The sequence below is a fragment of the Accipiter gentilis genome, chromosome Z (genome assembly GCF_929443795.1).
Source record: "Accipiter gentilis chromosome Z, bAccGen1.1, whole genome shotgun sequence".
Taxonomy (NCBI): domain Eukaryota; kingdom Metazoa; phylum Chordata; class Aves; order Accipitriformes; family Accipitridae; genus Astur; species Astur gentilis.
Genome location: NC_064919.1, coordinates 21,542,063 through 21,561,760, shown reverse-complemented (window position 1 = coordinate 21,561,760; position 19,698 = coordinate 21,542,063). Strand labels below are relative to the sequence as shown.

Below are 19,698 nucleotides of genomic sequence, written 5' to 3'. Positions count from 1 at the left end.
AGACTGGGAATTTTTACAGTCAACTGCTGATTTTCTGGTGATTTTAACCCCGTAGGTTGTTTGGGTGACTGCAGGGAAGTGAACAGTGCTTAAGAAAGTCCACTAGGCTGCACACTTGCCTGCAGTACAGGTCTCCCGAGATCAAGAGCAGAGCAGGCAAGCCTGGTGTGGCAAGCGGTGGGTACTGAGCACTGGTCACAGCTTCTGACCCACCTGTCCGCAGGGCTAACTTCGATGCCCAGGATGGCACCGCTGATTTCAGGGGCTACAAAGAGCTACTTTAAAGCTAAGTACTACTACTACTAATGGGGTAGCGGTGCAAATCAGCATTCACAATCCACCACAGCCACGATGCAGGACCACGTTTTGGCGGACCACATTTTGCAGGACTTTGGTTATGAAGTGTGAACCATTAGAAGTAATATGCAATTAAAATAAACGACAAAAGAAAAAAAAAATGACAGGAGAACTGTATCTAGAACATCAGAGTACAGTGGCAAATACCTGCCCAGCCAGTGGCATGTGGACTGTGCACCTGACCTGGGGAAGCCAGCAGCGGCAGCAAGGTGCCTTGCATCTAGCTCAGTAGGGTAAAAACTTCCAGCCTGGGCTGATTGTCTTTGTTGGGAATCACTTAAGAAATATCCTCACCAGCAAACTTTTGGTGAAGGAGAACTGCTGTGTATTCTCCTCCATTCCTTTGCAAGGACTCATAAGCAAACAGCCCTTGGAAAAATACACCCAAAAGGAGTTTTGGCTGAAATCCACGGACCTTAATTCCTTTCCCTCGCTGGGTGATTGGACTTATCAAAACACAGCGTTGATGAACTCTTGAAAAAGCAGGAAGGGAGGGAAAGGCTTTCGGGCCACAGCCTGCTCCTCTTCTCCAGCACGGTTTTGGGGAGACGCTGCCCGAGCCAGGTTTATTTGTTCTGGTGACGGGGCTAAGCCTCTCCCATGTGAAATTTCACTTTTCAATGAAAACTTACTCCGGGAGGAGCACCGCCAGTGTATTTTTCTCGTGTGACTCATAGGCAGAAAACCCAAAAGTCAATAGTCAAGAGTTTATTTGATGGAGGTTTTCTCCTAATTAAGAGGTCATTAAGGGGATCCGACTGTTACTCAGCGCTGAGACGAAGGTCCCCAGCAGCTGCTCCAGCCCGGGAGATGTGCCGGCCAGCACATTTTCCAGAAACATGTTTCCTCTCTCTCGCTAGCGGCCCCTTCCCCCTCCCCGCCACCCCGTTTCTAGTCTCTCCAGCGCTGATGAGCTAATAGCATTTTTCCTTTGCATACTTTGGCACTGCCCCACGGCATACTCTGGCAGCCTACGTGTGTCTGAGCGCGCCCGCCCGCCCGCCCGCCCGCCCGCCGCAGGCTCGGCTCGGCGCGGCGCGGCGCGGCTCGGGGCGCGGGGGGGGCAGGCAGGCAGGCAGGCAGGCAGGCAGGCAGGGCGGGAGGATGAGGAGCCCCCGCCGCCACGCCGGCCCTCGCCTCCCCGTCCCCCCCTCCGCCCCCCCCGGCCGCCCCCGCGCAGGGCGGGCGGCGGCGGCGGCGGCGGCGGCGGCGGCGGGCGGGGGGCGGCCGTGGGGGAACTGTCAGGGCCGCACGTTTCCAGCCGCATTACGTGAACAAATGGCGGGGGCGCAGCCAGCCCAGCCAGCGGGGCTTGTGTAACTTTGCGAGCGTGCCAGCAAGTTTAAAGTCCCTGGTCTCTCCTCCTCCTCCTCCTCCTTCCCTCGCTCCAGACACCAGCGCGGGCCGGAGGACGATGAGAGGCTGATTGTTTGCTCCGGCTCCCATTCGCATCCCCTCGCCTATAAATACCGGGGAGAAGAAAAGCCGCTCCCGCCGCCTCCCCCGGGCCGGGTTTCCTTCCCGACGGCCCGACCTGCCCGATGGCACCGCCCGGGTGCCGCCGCGCCTGAGACCCCGCCGCCCGCCTAACCCCTCCGGAGGCGCAGCCCGCACCCCCCCGCCCCTCCACCCCCCGCCCCATCCCGGGCAGGAAGGCGCCCCTCGCTCTCCGCTCGCCCCCCGGTTTCGCCCGTTTCTCTGCCCCGTCGGCACCCAGGCGAGAGGAGAAGATGCATTTCGCGCCGCCGGGGCTCCTGCTCGCCCAGCTCCACGCGTGCATCTACTGGAGCTGCCTGTGGCCCGCCGGCTGCCAGCAGCCGCCGCCGCCGCCGCTGCGCCGCGACCCCCCGCCGCCCCCAGCCGCCTGGAGGCAGCGGATCCAGTGGGAGAACAACGGGCAGGTGTACAGCCTGCTCAGCCTCGGCTCTCAGTACCAGCCCCCCCGGCGCAGGCAGGCGGCGGAGGCGGCGGGCAGCCCCATCCTGCTGCTGCGGAACAACGGCACGCTGCCGCGGAGAGCCGCCGCCGCCCGAGCCGGAGCCGGGGCCGGGGCCGGAGCCGCCGCCGCCGCCGCGCAGCCCCAGCCCCAGCCCGCCGCCGCTGCGCAGCCCCGGCCCGCCGGCGGCAGCCGGGGGGGCTCCGGCGCACGGCACTGGTTCCAGGCCGGCTACCAGGCTCCCTCCGGGGGTGGCGGGGCCGCCGGCGAGCGGGGCCGGGGGGCCGCCACCCCCGCGGCCGCCGGGAGCGCCTCCTCGGGGGCGTCGCGACCCACCAGCCCCGCCGGCGGCACCGGGACCGACGGCAACCGGAGCAGCACCGGAGCCGGCGGCCTGCCGCCCCTCAGCAGCTTCAGACCCGGGCGGGACGATGTCATGGTAGGAGACGACCCCTACAACCCCTACAAGTACACGGACGATAACCCCTATTACAACTACTACGACACCTACGAGAGGCCCCGCCAGGGCAGCAGGTACAGGCCCGGCTACGGCACCGGCTACTTCCAGTACGGTAAGAGCCCTCCGATCCCGGCCCGGCCCGGCCCGGCCGCCGCGCCGCGCCGCGCCGCGCCCGCCGCGCCCCGAGGAGATGCGGTCGGCGGGGGTCGGCGGGGGTCGGCGGCCCTGCCCGCCCCTCGCTCGGGGCAAAACCGGGCCGGGCAGGCGCTTGCACGGCTCCCGGTGGGCGGCAGTCGCCGCGGGGTGGGGGCGAAGGAGCTGCGGGGGGGCACGGCGGGAGGGAAGCCCGCGGCGGGAGTCCGAGCGTCGCGCTCGTGATGCGGGCTTTGAGAAACGCCGAAGGGCCTGAGCGAAAAGGGGAGAGCGAGCCTAACGGGGGGCAGGGGTCCGTAGCAAAACGGCGGCTCCTAGCGACTGGGATGGAGGCCAAGTACTTGCAGACGTGTCCTGGGTTGATCTTGCTCTTACGTGGTTGGTTTGATGAACTGCAGGTCTCCCTGACTTAGTCCCGGATCCCTATTACATCCAGGCGTCCACATATGTCCAGAGGATGTCCATGTATAACTTGAGATGCGCTGCCGAAGAGAACTGCCTGGCAAGGTAGGCATCACCCCGGCTTTTGCCCGTTCGCTGTGGGTTCTTGTGCTCCTGCGCCCACCGCAGAGTACCTGAGGACACGGTGAAGAGTGGAGAAAAAGTGAGGGTGGAGGGCCCGAGGAAATGTAGCACAGCTTAGTAACCTTCTTCTAAGCCGGTGGCAGATGGTAGGGTGCGCACGTAAGAGAACAGGACCAACATATTACAAACTACAGATGCTTTGAAGAACCTACATTTCGTGAAGAGTTATATTGCACATTTCTATAATCGGGCGCATTTGAACATATCTGAATTTTGCAAAATGGAGGCACCTAAAAAACCCACTTGAATCCGGTGATTTTCATCTCCCTCCTCTAATCCAACCAGATGATACTCTACTCCATTTAAAAAAAAACCCACCTATTCTTAACCAGCACAGGTTACTATTAAAATTGCAACATGCTGATTGTTTCTGGGCCTATGCCTTGTAATGTCTCTTAAGGCTAAAATCTCCCTGAAAAGTGTTTCACAGTCTTTTAATGGGTTGAAATAACAGCTTTGCTATGAGTTTAGGTCCTGTCCAGTTGGCAAAGAGGGATTTTTCCTGTTTTGTTTGGAAGGAAATCAACGTGGCTGTTTTTAACCATTTTAACTCGTTTGATACCTTATCATACAAAACAGATTTATTTATTTACCAGCATCATTAATTCATGTCAGACTGTTTCCAGGGTCGTGCTCTTTCTTCACTTGCTGGAAGAAAACATGGCATAAGAAGCAGTATTTTTTTATGCTAACTTTACAGTGAAGACTGATTGAAATGTTCTTGCTGGCTATCAATTGATTAAAATATTCCAGTATTTAAAAGACTGTAGATAATAGCTATGTGAAATGGGAAAATATAGCCTGATTCAGACATTTACTTTTTTTTTTCTTTACGACAGGAACAAACATCTATTGTGTGATCTTACATACACAGTGAATTATTTTGGTTAACAGCAACTAACAAAATTGTATTTTTGGTACCAGAGTAATTTTACAGCTAAGTGGTGATCTGCTTCAGAGACGGAGGCAGAGAGTCGGTGGTCAAACTCCTGTTTATATTATTAGAAGCAGATCTGAATCTTACTCAGGTCTTGGTCTGACACCAGGCACTTCTGAGCACACCATGTGGAATTCTTGTGTGTCTCCAATGCACGAGCTTTAAGGGGGCTGAAAAGATCGGTGCTGTCAGTTACTTCTGAGACAATATAAAGTGTTTTTTAAAGTGTTTCTTGCATATACTTATGGCTCTTTTTTGCATTATTGCAGTTCAGCTTATCGAGCAGATGTTCGAGACTATGACAATCGGGTGCTCCTGAGATTCCCCCAAAGAGTGAAAAATCAAGGCACGTCAGATTTTCTGCCCAGCAGACCCCGTTACTCATGGGAGTGGCACAGCTGTCACCAGTGAGTGAACTGCTCAGTATGGTACCTTCTAATTATCTTTTTTCAGTAACAAATTGTCACTTACAAGGTGACATTTTCTAAAACTGCAGTGAAGCGGGGAGAAGCCATGGGGAAACTTTAGCCTTTTACTGTCTGATTAATTTTATGGTGGTGGTGATTACTCTTTGTATAGCCACATGAAACCAAAATGGATATGAAGCTTATCTATAAGTATAAAACTCTTACAAGTATAAACTGATTATAAATACAAGTCTCAAATCAGTTTTGGCAGTGGCACCTTTTCCCTTTAAGTATATTTTACATAGGTTATAGTCCAGTTACATTTAGGTGGAACCAGTAAATAAAAGTCCCAGTCATGTAAAAATAACTGTGGAAACCCTAAAAATCTACATTTACTAACATGTTCCCTATAATACATCATTGTAAACATTGACTCATACTTCTTGAGCTCAATTTCATGGGTTAGTTCTTGACAAGGAATGGTTTGGTCAATATGGAAAAGAGAAGATAGTGACCTGACTGATCCTATTATCAATATCCTTATCATATCATCATACTTTCACATAGCAGTATTGCTCTAGAAATAGCAAAACTGCTGGAAACATGGCAGACAAATGTAGTAGAACATTTTCAACATTCTGGGAGCAGGTAACACTGTGAACTCGCACCTTTTCAGAAAATTCACATGCAACACTTAGCAGGTTTGTTCGAATTTTCACTATTTCATAGCAGGACCAATTGTAAAATGCTAGAAAGCTTACCTTACTTCCATCTTACTTAAAATACAATTCTGCTATTATGGGTATGTAAGTGACAACTTAATATTATTCTATTAAAAAAATAATATGTACTGTGGGCTTGACCTAAAGGCCCCCTGGAGTCAATGGAGTATTTCTCTAGCTGCAGAGACTTTAAGCTTTGAATGAAGAATCAGTATCATTAGAACAAATTCTTTCAAAAAAAGACTGGAATTAGTGGTTTATAAAATTTGTAAGGATCAAAAAGATAAAAATAAATCAAACCAAACAAAAAAAGCCTCCATAAATGCTTTAGTTAACCCTCACCCCTGAAAAAACCCGCCACCAACAGAAAACCCTAACCCTGGTGCTTACAAAGTTGATAAATGGATGAAATGAGTAGAGAGCAGCTGAAATCTTCCATTTGTAGAAAAGCAGTTTCTTACTCTGCCACGATAGCCCAGCTATCACTATCCAGATGCAAAGTGTCTCTGATGTTGATTCAGTTCTTGGACAGAAAATACATTGTGTACAAAAAAAATGCATTTCTCGTGATCATTTCCATGACAGTGAAACAAGCTCATTTGGAAATGAAGTATAACTGCCAATTAGTTTGGCTAGCCATCAGACTTCAGTGTTAGTCATCATCATCTGTGGACCGGTTTTGTGCTCGTCATGCATGCTTGTGAGACTCGTGTGCTCGTCTTCATTTTAACAATAGGTTTGAAGTCTGTTTAATTATATCTTTTTCATATACCTCTCAAGGTGAAAACATTCATAAGTAACAGCAGCCAAATGCTGCACAGACAAAGTGCAGGTAGATAGTACAAGTTTAGTTTTCCACGCGTTTAGAAAAAGTGAAATTACAAGAATAATAGGTATTCAAGTCCACAGCAAGAGCTAGATCTCGCTTTGTGTGAGAGCAAGCAAAATGCATCACTGTGCCTAGATCAAAAGCATACATACTTTTGAAATAGAGACTACAGTAAGTATAGATTACAGAAATCACTGACATTGGAAGAGATTTGCATTCCCAGTACACAGAAGCTGATTTCTTTATGCAGATTTTGTTTTCACTCATGTTATGTATGTGTTACATTGATTGAGGGCCATGGAAATGTGAAAATAAATTGTTGGGGTTTTGCTAGCAAGTAGCAAACTTCCCTGGAATTTATAGTATGTAAGGTAAGCATTCCTAGCGAAACTCTGGCTTAAGGCAGTTATAAATGTACAATTCAAATATGAACTACTTAATACTTGCTATTGTTATTGGAAAAGAGCTGAAACAGAAAATTTTGGAGAAAACAGTGCTGCTATGGAGTATTTCCCGTAATAAATTAAAATCTATTATTTATTTATAGAAGATGGCATTTTTATAGTCATTGAAAATTAGAATAATGAAAATAAAACTTAATTGAATGGTAAATAATAGGAAAGCATACTAATACTCAGGTTCTGTGTAATAAATAAAATTTGGCCAGCTCTAACAGAATAGGAATAGATTAAAATGTTACTGACAAGATCTGATCCATCTTTAATAATGTATCTATGGTTTAACAGACATTATCACAGCATGGATGAATTCAGCCACTATGACTTGTTGGATGCAAGCTCACACAGAAAAGTTGCTGAAGGACACAAAGCAAGTTTCTGTCTTGAAGATACCTCCTGTGATTATGGATATTATAGACGGTATGCGTGTACAGCGCATACGCAGGTAAGAGTTGGTTCAGAGACAGCCAAGTTTCTTTTCCGTCACTAATTTATCTTTGGATATTTTTTCTACCAATCATTTGATGCCCTAAATTATCTGACGCCCTAACTAGCTCTGAAATTGTCCATCATAGAGGCCAGGATAGCAACTTGGAAACTTGTTATTTACCCAGTTGCTGCTAAATGTGGGTGTCTCATTAAAATGCAGGGAGTGTCATTAGCCTAGCATCACTGGTAACTGAACTATATTAAAATGCACCACAAGTTCTTGTGGTTATAGAACTGGTCAAGCGAGCTAAAGGGAACTCAAGACAGAGTCAGTAAAGAAGTCGTTTCCAGTGTCCGTCCCCCACAAACTGCTCGGTGATGTCCTTGGCTGGTCCCAGAGTTCATAGCTAATATTTTCTCCCTTGCAGAGCATAAATAAGGCTGCAAGTTGCGCAATTCCCTTAATATCTATAGCTACCAGCTGGCAGTCCAGCACTGAAAACTTACAGCATGGTTTTATATGTGTATAGAAGGCTGTTAAAAGGGAGTGGCAGCCATGTGAACATTATGATGGGTCATATACAAATGTAGAGCAAGGTCTTAGGGCTTATTAAGGGAATAGATAAAAAATGGAATGTACCATTATGGTATTACACAAATCCATGATAGACTCCTACCATGAATATTGCATGGGGTTCTGGTCACCACCTCTCAAAACTGCTACAGAAAAGCTTAAAAAACCAAACCCACCAACCCCAGGAGAACAAGGATGATCAGCAGTGTAGCATGGCTACCATGCTAAGAGATTTCATAGACTAGACTATTCCATTTGGAAAACCAGAAATAATACCAAATCTTGAGTGGTCCTGGATGGAAAGACGAAATTGTTGATATTCACTGTTTCTCACACAGTACAAGAATTTAAGGAGATCCAAAACAACTGTCAGACAACAGCTTTAAAACAGAGGAGTGCTCTTTTGACACATGAATAAAGTATTAAATTCCTTGCCATAGGATGTTGCAGAGATCAAAAATATCTACATGGGTTCAAAAAAAAATTTAGACAAAGTGATGGAGGCTATTAAACACAAAAATCTGATGGTACCTCCTGTCTTAAATACAGTTAAATGCCCGGTGGAAGGAATTTGGTTGGGTAAAGGACACTACACATCCCATTTCTTATGTTCTTTTCTACTCAAGCATCTGCTGCTGACCACTGTCAGACACATGACACTGAGCTTGATGGATGTGTGGTTTAACTCAGTGTGGCCACACTTATACATAAACTTGTATCCCTTATTCTGCAGTTTTTAATCTAGGAGGTAGTTATTTTATCACAGAGAAATGACAGCTATGCTTCACTGGCTGACGTGTCCACATTTGAATCTTAAATATAATGAATGATCTGCAATACGTAGAGGCTTTGAAGAGGTTTTATAAATACCTTTTCTCCTGCTGTAGACTATGACATCAAACTAAGCAACATACATATTTTACAGCTGGAGTATTTGTGTCACTAGAATCATGGCTGTGTCAGCATTTCCACTGGAAGCCCATATTTCAGGGGTTTGTAATTGAACTGTAAAACTTTCCTCTAGCCTCAGACTTGGCACACACATGCGAGAGTCTGAGCTGATCACCAGCTGGGTCAAGAGGGAATTCCTGCAGGACTTGGGTTTTGTGCATCCCATGTGTTGCTGGAACACATCAGCTTTGCTGAGAGCAGTCTGTATTGGCCACGGTTAAAGACATCAGATTTGAAGCACTGATACATTCATATATGGAGATTCTTACTAATGTTCCTAACAGCAAGGAAGTTTTCAGAAAAAATTAATCTGGAAGAAAGGCTACATTTTCAGTTCTCTCAGATTCTTGCATCACTAATTGTCTGAAGAGATGCCATTTCCATGGAAAACGCAATGTGAAAATGGCCCTAGACTCTGCTATTCAAAGATGGCACTTTGGCAGAGTACATCTATAGCAAAAAAGTTGCATCATTCCTAAGGGTAGAGACAGGTTCCAACACAGTGATCAAGTTTGACTCAAGGACCTCAGAAACTATTTACTTGACATTTACAGATATTTAGGTCCAGTCTTTGGTCAGTTTTGATTTTATTCTCACCTTTTGTAAAGAATAGTGAGTAACAGCATCAACAATATTTACATAAAAGGACTACTGTAACAAGGGATAATAAAATACAGATATCGCAAAGATGAACAACTACCAACAGTATAGGTGTTTCTTATGCAGTAGTAGTACCATGCTGTCTATAAAAGTGGTATGTTTGACTTACGTGTTCTAGTTCAGATATTCAAATAAAATGCCCACAAAAATTAAGCCTCATATCCTGAGGTAATTTTCTTAGTGAAATGTGATGGTTAAGCGAACTTCAGTCTGAGTGTCCCTAATGTCTAGAATGTTACTATTCCCAATGATTTTTTGACGTCCATCTTAACTTCATTTTTAAGGGACTGAGCCCTGGCTGCTACGACACTTACAATGCTGATATAGATTGCCAGTGGATTGATATTACAGATGTAAAACCTGGAAATTACATTCTGAAGGTAAGAGTATTGGGAGTGGGGAGGTTTGGGGTTTGTTTTTGTTGTCTTTTTAAAGAAGCAAATCATATGTATATGTGCTTTTGAACGTAAGTTATCAACTCAAAACTAGAAGTAGACAACACTGTGCTTTCTCCCCTTAAGGTGAGTGTAAACCCCAGCTATTTGGTGCCTGAATCCGATTACTCCAACAATATAGTACGCTGTGATATACGCTATACAGGCCACCATGCATATGCCTCTGGCTGTACAATTTCACCGTAAGTACATTCTTTTGTCTTTGCAACTGTTTTATATTCATAGCATTAAAGCTGACAAACAGATTTATGAAGCTTAGAGATTTACTTTGTACTGCAAAAATAACTCCCACCATTAACTCTAGTGAAAACAATTTCTTCAGTATGTTGTTTCTTGGGTTTCAGGATCTAGTTTGTTAATTCAAAATTCAGATGGTACTTTTCAAAGGTCTTGTTTGGCAGGAATCATGGGAACAGTTGCTTCGCTGTTGATAACTGCATAGCTTTCAAATCCTGACCTCTGATAATTAAACTATTTCCATAAGGCTAGCACTGATTTTTAAAAATTATTTAGTCTTGAAAAACAATCAGAAGTGAGAATTTTGCTCTTGCAATCGTGCCATCAGGATATATAGCACTTTCAAAATTGCTGATACTGTCTGGGCTGCTAGATAACTACCTCTGGCTCACGCCTTCTTTGTATTTGCACTAAAACCTTTCTGTGCTCATTCAATACCTATTTATAGCATCCACACAAAACTGTTGAACAGTTACAGAGCTCTTAAGACATTCCGCAAAATCTCACACATGTATGTTACTTTGCTGCTGCTGACACTGCAGCCATCCTCCCAACACACTCCATTTACAGTTTAGTTCTTTAGAAGTTTAAACAATGCTACAATTATGTCTTTCTTCGCTCCTCTAAAAAGGCAAATTCATTTAATTAATGTGCTTATGGTAGATCTACTGTACCTTGGTATCTAAAAGACACACACACACAAAGCAGTCAGTCTTCTGTAACACAGAGGTAAACAGTTCTCAGGATAATATGTTAGTTGCTCATACAAAATACTTATCAAGTGGTTTCATTGTATTGCATAAGGAGTGAGTATTAACATTGTACGGAGGTTCATGTGAGATAAATTCCAGAGCAGTAAATGAAAAAGTAAAATAAGTGATGAGTACAGTCTGCTATAACAGCATCAGTGTAACAAACATACCGAATTAATGTGATTATTACTTAATTAGCCTTTAAAATACTCATCCCTTGCTTCACATTAGGAAACCACTAGTTAAATGAGGCTAAAATAAGAAATATTTTTTCACACCATTGTGGAGATATGCATTTATAATCACACTTCGGTCATAAATGTGATGAGTTAAATGGCTTCAGCAAATCCTCTTCGTTCTTGCTGTGTGGTGGCCAGACTTGGAGAAAACTGAGGGAAAAAAGAACAGGTGTCCCGTGGGTCACGAGCGATTATTTTTGGTGGAGCTGTGGCAGGAGCTTTTAAAGCATTTCTCTGTAACAGAACTAATTGGTACTTCTAGGAACACTGTTTCTGCTCAGATCCATGTGGAAGGGAAATCGATGCTTCATGCCTTTAACTTCTAGTCTCCCCATCTTATCTCGGTAAATGTTATCAAGTAAATATATTCATGCAGGGCAAGGAAATTGCTGTTATTGTTTGTTGACCTGCGCCTTCAAGCTGTCAAAAGGGTATTTAGCAGATACTCTTCTTGTATCTGCTTGGTCATCTGCATAACATGTATTTTTTCTTTCGACAGATACTGAGAAAGATGCAAGAAAATGGATGAGATGGTGCCAAATGTTTTGAACTGAAGTATCATTATATAAACTTCAATAGGATGTAAACACTATAGAAACAAAACTACAGAACATACACACATACACCCACACACCTTATGTGATTTTGAAGCACTTCAGCTGCTTCTAAACCAAATCTGTAACTGGATTTTAAGCATTTAAATTGGCATTACTTTTGTTACTATTGAAATGTGTGGAACTGGTGACTCATGCACAGATACTTTAATTTTTGAAAAACTAACTCATTCATGAAAACATAAGCGTTTCTTAACTCCTGAAAATTTGGAGTGTAGGCGATAATAGACTTCAGTGGGAATATTAGTGGTGAATGAGTTGAACATATTTTAAAAGGTAGCAAAAATTTATGTAAAATGAATTAAATAAAATGCAATAGAAAGTACTAATGCCAGCTATCTCCAAAAATACCAGAATGAAAAATAGCTTAAAAGTAATGCTCCAGTACCATTAAAATAAAACTTGCTAGGACACGTTGACATGAATGAGAAAAGTATGTTCAGTTTTCAAGAAATATTAACATATAGCAGAGAAATACATATATATATATATATCAGTTATACCCCTACAAGAAAAGTTATGTTTACATTTTTAATGCATTAGAAGTTTTTCCATTTTCTTAAGTAAAAAACAGATGGGGTTTTGAAAGAAACCTTTAATCTGTGGAAATGAATTAAAGAACTTATCCACCTTTCTATGTTCAAGAGGTTTTTCAAGGTGGGGCTTTTAAAAGACTTCTGCAAACTTAATGTGGATAAAAAATAAATACCTGTCAAGAAAAGGGCTCTTGAGATGATAAAGAGTCCCTGATGTAGTCATCTGTGAAAAACATCCAACTTGAAGAGGTTAACCATCAAAATAATACAGGCAATTAACTCAGGTGGCACCACAAACAGAAGTAGGTCAGAATCTCTAACAAAGTATTTTTATTGTGAAAAAGCCTACTACCTGCTTCCCCTTTAAGTACTGTATTTGACTTTAAAAATGTGTATCTCAGTATTCAAACAATGAAGTTGAAAATATACTATATAGAGAGGGAGAACAAAAGTCAATGTATGTAACATCCTACTTTAGGCTGTTCAGGAACCAAATACAACATTGTTAAGGGGAAAAACTTCCAGCCCAAATTAAAGTTTTTGCTGAACTGCTTAACTGGTGCTGGGTACACCACTCCTCCTCCCATCCCCAAATTATTTTGCTTTTGCAGTGCACCCTGCTGTAAGCTACAGTAGCTGTGATTTTGTTTTTAAACTGTGAAATAACATATCACAAGGGGATCTGGCGTTTTTTTCAGAAGATTTCTGATCATGTAAAATGAAGGATCTACATTTAAAACAAAGGGACCTAGAAGTATTGATTGGTATTGGTTAAGTTTAATCAGCAGTTCAGAACACCTAATGAAACATGGAAAGCTCAATATCTTTTTTAAAAATTTGAAAAATGCGTGTGCTATTCAGTATAGTTAAGAAATGAAAAATCTGAGGAGTGTATGGAGAGGTTTTATTATCACTATTGAGAATACTTCAGGCAGTATTTGGAAGTATTCTATGCAATAGAACCCTACGGATTTAATTTGGAATTTTTATGAATTATTCTATTACCCTTTGAGGATCAGCTTGTTCTTTACTACATATTTTTAAGCTTATTTCATGATTATAAAGTACTTCCACCTTAATCATACAAATTTGCACAACTAATATGCATACTTAAAAAGAATCTAAGAACCAGCAACTCGGTGATTACTACCCAACATTGGAAGCGGGTGCAGAATGAATACCATTTATTCCCGCAGGTCCCTTTTTATTTGCTGAGAGATCCATTTTAGCAATCAGTCACCCGTATGGGCAATGAACAGAAGCAAAATTTGGAAACTACATTTATTAAAAAGCCATTTATTACATATGTCTGCAAAAATGAGGGTCTGTTTAAAGTCTAGGCTTCTGAAGTTTCAGCCCAAAGAGTTTTTAAGATTAAGAGGTGTTAAGGGATGCAAGTGCATTCACCTTTCTATACACTTAGGTCAAAATTGGGGTGAAAGTCCTGATAGCAGCTTGGGCAATGGACACAAAAGCTACTGTAATGGAAGCTAGGCTGTGGGCACGGGCTGCTTCCTGGTAAGAGGTTGTGTGCTCGTACCTCATTGTGCCTGATGCTGAATGTGGGATAAGAGAGCACTAACTGGACACAGAGCAGCAACAGAAATTGAGTTTATCCCTCGGCTTACGAGGCAGTAACCTGCTCACATGTCTATACCCAAACTACTTGCAGAACCCCACTGAAGTCAGCAAGGAGCCAGGGGACCTTGAGCATCGGTGTAGGTGGAGCAAGTTGTTAATACTGGACTTAGTCCTTTCAGTGGGAATGGCCTGGTTCGGAAAGGTGCTGAACGCCATAACTTTGAATATTGGGGATATTTTAGCTACAAAAATGTAGCTTTTTTTTCCGTAGCAAAATAATTGTATTTGTTTTGAAATGTGTGTTAAGCAACATGACAGTGATGTACAATAGCACAAAAATTGCCTAAGATAACATGAACAGTCTATTTAGAAAAACAAGGGATTTTAGGATTAAAAAAAATGAAGGAATGTGACTTTAACTTCCCCTGTTTAACTATAGTAAATCACAACGCAGTAGAAGAGTTTATTATATAGCATGTGTAGAAGTAGTTCTAAATAGGGGAGTGCCAACCAGTATTTTCAGTATCTTGGCTCTGCAGTTTTGACCCGGACACCTTAACTTACTTTTTTCATACTGGAATATATTTATGGGATTACGTGCATTTTTGTTGAAAAACTTTTATAAAAACTGTTTTGATAAAAGCTTGTTTTATACAGGAAATTATATTTTGGAATCCTTTTTACCAGACATTGGGCTTACTCCCATCATCTTTGAAATGCATCTTGCCATTTGTCTCAGCAGGAGCAAAATCAGATTAGAATTTTGTGAGAATTCTAGTACAAATTTGCTGTCTTGCAGTCTCAAATTGCCTTTGAAAAGCCAAATCATAAAAATGTGTGTGAAGCAAGTACGTCCCACATTTCAGATATTTAGATAAAAATTGCACATAATGAACATACTGTATGTCAGGCTCATTTCAGAAGGGGTTTGTTACGTATTTTTTTTAATCCTGAAATACATTTGATATTTGCATATTTCTAGATGAAAGTGTAACAAAAATGACAGCTTGGTCACCAATGGAACCAACATACTGTGTAGATGATGTTTTTGTGTTAGTAAAAGTCTACTCGTTTTCTCTCTGCTCCAAAGTTTACTATGCCGTGTCGAATGAGTGCAAACACCAAATGTACCTTCCTATAGTCATTCATGCATTGTTTGCAGTGTACTCATTCAAAACCAGCAGGGTGAATTTCATAAATGAGACATTGAAAGGTGGTTTATCCTGTGTCTCACATTTATGCCGATAAGGCATTTCATTTTCTCCAAATCCTAAAAGGTGCTGAAAGATTTTAACTTGAATTAAAACCAAAGAGTATGTTATTGGGAGGTTTCTATTATGCAACTAAATGCTACAGATACAGTGAAATGCCACTTGTTTTTGCATCTTTTTTGAAGGTTTTTCATTATTTCATTCACTTTTCTTCCAAGAGTCTTAATTTCAATAACTTTGCATCTTTATCTGAAGAGCTCTAATTTATAATATTCAGGCACTAGCTTTGTACTCTTCATTGCACTTTCATATTCTTGTGTTACATGCCCGTATTATGGTTGCAAGTTTATGTGAAAATGACTTGAATAAAATGTTTCAAGCGTTCTACTTGTCGAAGTATTATACTTAATGCACAGGCCATGTCCATCTCTCAGTGAGAAAGCTTCAATTAAAGTTGTTATATCAATATGAAAATGAGGAAGATTGTGTCATGCTGACATGGTCTCAGAAGAAGTGTCACAAGATAGAAAGAAGAAAGAAAAAGTTGCAAGGCATGATAAATTACCTCTTACACTACACAAAGGCTTAATATGTGAAGGCATAACAGGATGAAGTATGATTCACCTGGATACAAGATTTCCTTACCAAGTTCGCTGTGTCTGTAGGAGCAGGAACTTAGAAAACACTTTCAGAATTTCTGCTCCAAAAACTTTAATGGAAAAAAAATTTGAGCGGTCTACGTTAGAAATCTAGAAAATTGACTAACACGTTTAACATTCAGTTACTCCAGATAGATTTTATCCTTTGTTATTTCCATTCTCCAAGGACAAAGCAACATCCTGCTGCCTCTTCAATCTGTATGCTAAACTGATGAAATAGGCTGAATTATGAAGCATCTCTTGTCCCTTCACTGATGGATTCATACAGATGAACAGGGTTAAAAACTTTGGAATGTTCACTCTAGTAAGAGGTTGTCAAACACTTAAATATCAACTAGCGGCACTCTTGGCTTTAAGTAAGTGGAGGCAAAAGCAATGCATAACTTTTTAAAATTCATAAAATAAATGTAGAATTATTTCAGATAAAAACAATGTTGTGATGATGTTTCTAGAATTTACTTAACAATATTATTCCTATACTACTACATATTATAGCTAAGAGCTTCAAACTGAGAATTCCTGCAAGTGCTATCCCTAAAGTGCAGAACTTGGTGTGGACCAGAATCCATGCAAATACAAAAATGCAGTCAAAAATGCATACATTTATTGCAGAAAGTATATGCAAATTTATAGAAAATAAAGCATCTCCTAGTTTCCAAGTAACTTCCACCTGCTGTTCTGCTATCTCATTTTCACATTAGATCACCTGCCTAGTATCACAAAATGATCTATCCTGAGTCTACAATTAAAAAAGCAGGCCAACACTTTTGGTTAAGAAAGTATTGCTGTAACTGAGTTTTCTTTCAAGCCCTATTTTTCTTGACCTCATCAGTCCATAGAAACTGATGAGCGAAATATTTATGCCTGCTTGGAAAACTTCAAACTGGTGCTAGCAATAGTACACCTGTTTTTCTTTAAAAAAAAAACCACCCCAAAACCCAACACACTTAAACTAATATCAACTCTCTTAAAAGATTTGAGATTGTTTTGTGGGTGAGTCTGAAGTGAAAAAATTGGGCAGCTGAAGCAGTCTAGTAGTATCTGACAGTATGTACCCTGACTGAGAACACTTCTTCTATGGTATGGTACTGAACTGGAAAGCATGGTTCTCGAGGTTTTTTAGAACTAGTCATTGCAGAATGAAGTAACTTTCCATATCACTATAAAAATAAATTGGTAGTACTTTGTCAGAGGTCCCTGACTAAACAGTATTACAGATACAAGTTATGTTAAAATCATGGATATAATGACAACATTATGTTAATATGACAACGAGAAAATGTTCTGAACTTTATCAACCATGTCCAGGCAAGTTCATGGGGTTTATCAGTTCACAAAAAAATTGCCCAGTTGCACATAAAAAATATTATCAAGCTTCAACCACCACTACTCATTTGTATAGTGCATTAAGGCTGTGATCCAGGTGAGTCACTAAGCACCCGCCAGAAGTAGTAGTAACCCATTAAAATACAAAGCAATGCCAGTAACCTAATCTTTCTTCTCTCATTCATGTTCAGTGTATGTTATCTTCTTTCTTTTCTTTAAAGTAAAAGCTCAGAAGTGTTTTTTAAGATGAAAAAAGAGATGTTTTGATAAGTCAGGCTTCCTTCAGGAAGACTTCTGTGGCCACAAATTACAGCTGTAAGAATCGAGTAAGAAACTTGCTCAAATGCCAAGATAAACCAATGCTCCTAGATCTCTAAGCATATGCAAAAAAGCACCTTAGAACATAAGCTCCTGAAAGAGTTTTGGTTTTTTTTTTTACAAACTATTTGCAATCTTTAACTTTTTTTGTCTTTAATATGAATCAACTTTTAAAATGGGGTCCTCATCTGCTAAAAGAAAGATAAGCTATCCATGAAAAATTTCTTGCCTTTCATTGGAACCAGAGAAGTCACATACCAAACATTTGTTTGGCATCACATTCCGCTAGGATTTATTTACTTAATTTAAAGCATTAAGGATTAGCATTTGCCTCTGGAAAACTTAGTCTGTATATAGCAGGTAAATGCATGGCTTTTTCTACAAAATATGATCCTTCCCTACAAAACCAGAGTAAACATGTTTCAATGTTTTGTTTTGATGCTTCTGACCTTAAATGTTGTTCCATATGGTACAGAGAAAATAACAACAAAAAACACTGGGAAATGGAAGGTTATTTGAATTTCTAATTCCTCTGAGCAGCAATGACATTCAGGAAGTTAACACCACATAAACTGATACTTCTTCAGGATGCAGAAAAGAAAGCCTAACCAAGTGGGGCAAAGACATGCCTAGATAGTAATACGAAATGGACCAAGTGGAATGTTTAGCCTTCAAGAAGTTAACACAGAATGGGAGAATGGGCAGAAGTTGCTGGGCTATATATATTTAAAATCCAAAGTCTGCAGGGGAGAGAGAAAGGTGGCCATACCAGCAACAGAGTAACACTACATTAAAAAACCTGAACTTGTTCATGCCATTTGACTCTAATATCATCTCAAGTGAAATACACTGAGGTATTAAACAGTGACTATGTGTTTTAGACACATCCAATAACTCTCCCCTGGAGGTGCTGATGGTTAGGGAGTCATCACTTGACTCAGTCCTAAGTGTACAAAGTCACAAGGAGTAGATGAGGTAGGAAGAGACCTCTGGGTATCATTTAGCTCAAATCCACTGCCCAAGCAGGGTCACCTTGAGATGGCTACCCAGGACTACGTCCCATCAGGTTCTGAGTATCTCCAAGGATAGATACTCCATAATCTTTCTGGGCACCTGTGCCAGTGCTACATCACCCTCACACTGAAAATGGCTTCTCTTGTTTAAGCAGAATTTCTTGTATTTCAATTTGTGCCCATTGCCTCTTGTCCTTCCACTTGATAGCACTGAGAAGAGTCTGGCTCGATCTTCTTTACAGTCCCCCCCCCCTCCTCCCCCCCCCCGCCCCCCCCTCTCTATTTATACACATTGACAAGATCCCCCCCAAGCCGCCTCTCCTCCTGAACAGTCCCAGCTCTCTCAGTCTCTACTCATAAGTCATATATTTCAAGCCCCTAACCATCTTGGTCACCCTTTGCTGGACTCATTCCAGTCTGTCCTCGTCCCTTGTGTACTGAGGAGCCCAGAACTGGAACCAGCACTTCAGATGTGGCCTCACCAGTGCAGAGTACAGGGCAAGGATCACCTCCCTGCCCTGCTGGCAGCACCCTTTCTATGCAGCTCAGGAGGCTGCTGGCCTTCTTCACCAAGAGTGTCATACATAGGACGGACTTCTACACCTTAAGGTATTACAGCTTCCACAAGTTTTCATGGATTTACGAGCAGACAAATCCACAGAAAAGAAATCCATTGAGGATTATTAAACACAATCAGCTACAATATCGCAAGATGTCCCTGAGCTATAAAACTGGAAGCTCGACAAGTTGGAAGTTGGATGATGTATCACTGTGTACTTCCTCTGTCCCTATGCTTAAAGCATCCCTTTTTGACTGTGGCTGAAGATATTAAGTTAGATGGACCTTTAGTCTGATGCAGGTCTATTCTTAGGCATTACAAAATGCTACATGAATTGTACAGTGTATTATCTTACACCTACTGCAGTCATTTACCAAGTTTCTGAATTAATTTGATTTTGAAAGATACAAGAGTATGGAAGATAACTATATTTAAATAAACAACACTGTTAAAGTTTAATTACAAGTTCAGCACTTGTTTCAATTAAGCAGTAGGAAAAGCCTCTGAAGAAAGATACAATGAAGATTTTACCTCATATCCCAATCACATGAACTCTCAAACTCAGAATGGCACTTAAAAGTCAAATGTTTCTTAGTGTACAAAGACCTTTCAGTTTTTCAGCATTCTTTCAGGAAGTGCAAGACAGACATGTTGGAGCACACAGATATATCCACCAGGACAATAGTATTAAGTATCCAGTTCTTCAAATTGGCAGTATAATCAAAGGACAGAGATCACAA

The 19,698-nt window shown here is 41.9% G+C and overlaps 1 protein-coding gene across 2 annotated transcripts; it reads left to right on the top strand.

Annotated features, from left to right (window-relative positions):
- The first annotated feature begins 1,605 nt into the window (after positions 1–1,605).
- Positions 1,606–15,470, top strand: LOX (lysyl oxidase). 2 transcript variants are annotated; one of them, XM_049795706.1, is made up of 7 exons: positions 1,606–2,865; positions 3,305–3,413; positions 4,698–4,835; positions 7,133–7,289; positions 9,743–9,838; positions 9,980–10,095; positions 11,641–15,470. In XM_049795706.1, exons 1-7 carry the CDS (start codon positions 2,088–2,090, stop codon positions 11,645–11,647), a joined length of 1,401 nt encoding a protein of 466 aa, XP_049651663.1. In that variant the 5' UTR covers positions 1,606–2,087; the 3' UTR covers positions 11,648–15,470. The 2 variants fall into 2 exon arrangements, with proteins under 2 accessions (XP_049651663.1, XP_049651664.1); XM_049795707.1 differs by lacking the exon at positions 11,641–15,470 and having other exon boundaries at positions 9,980–10,099.
- The last annotated feature ends 4,228 nt before the right edge of the window (positions 15,471–19,698 follow it).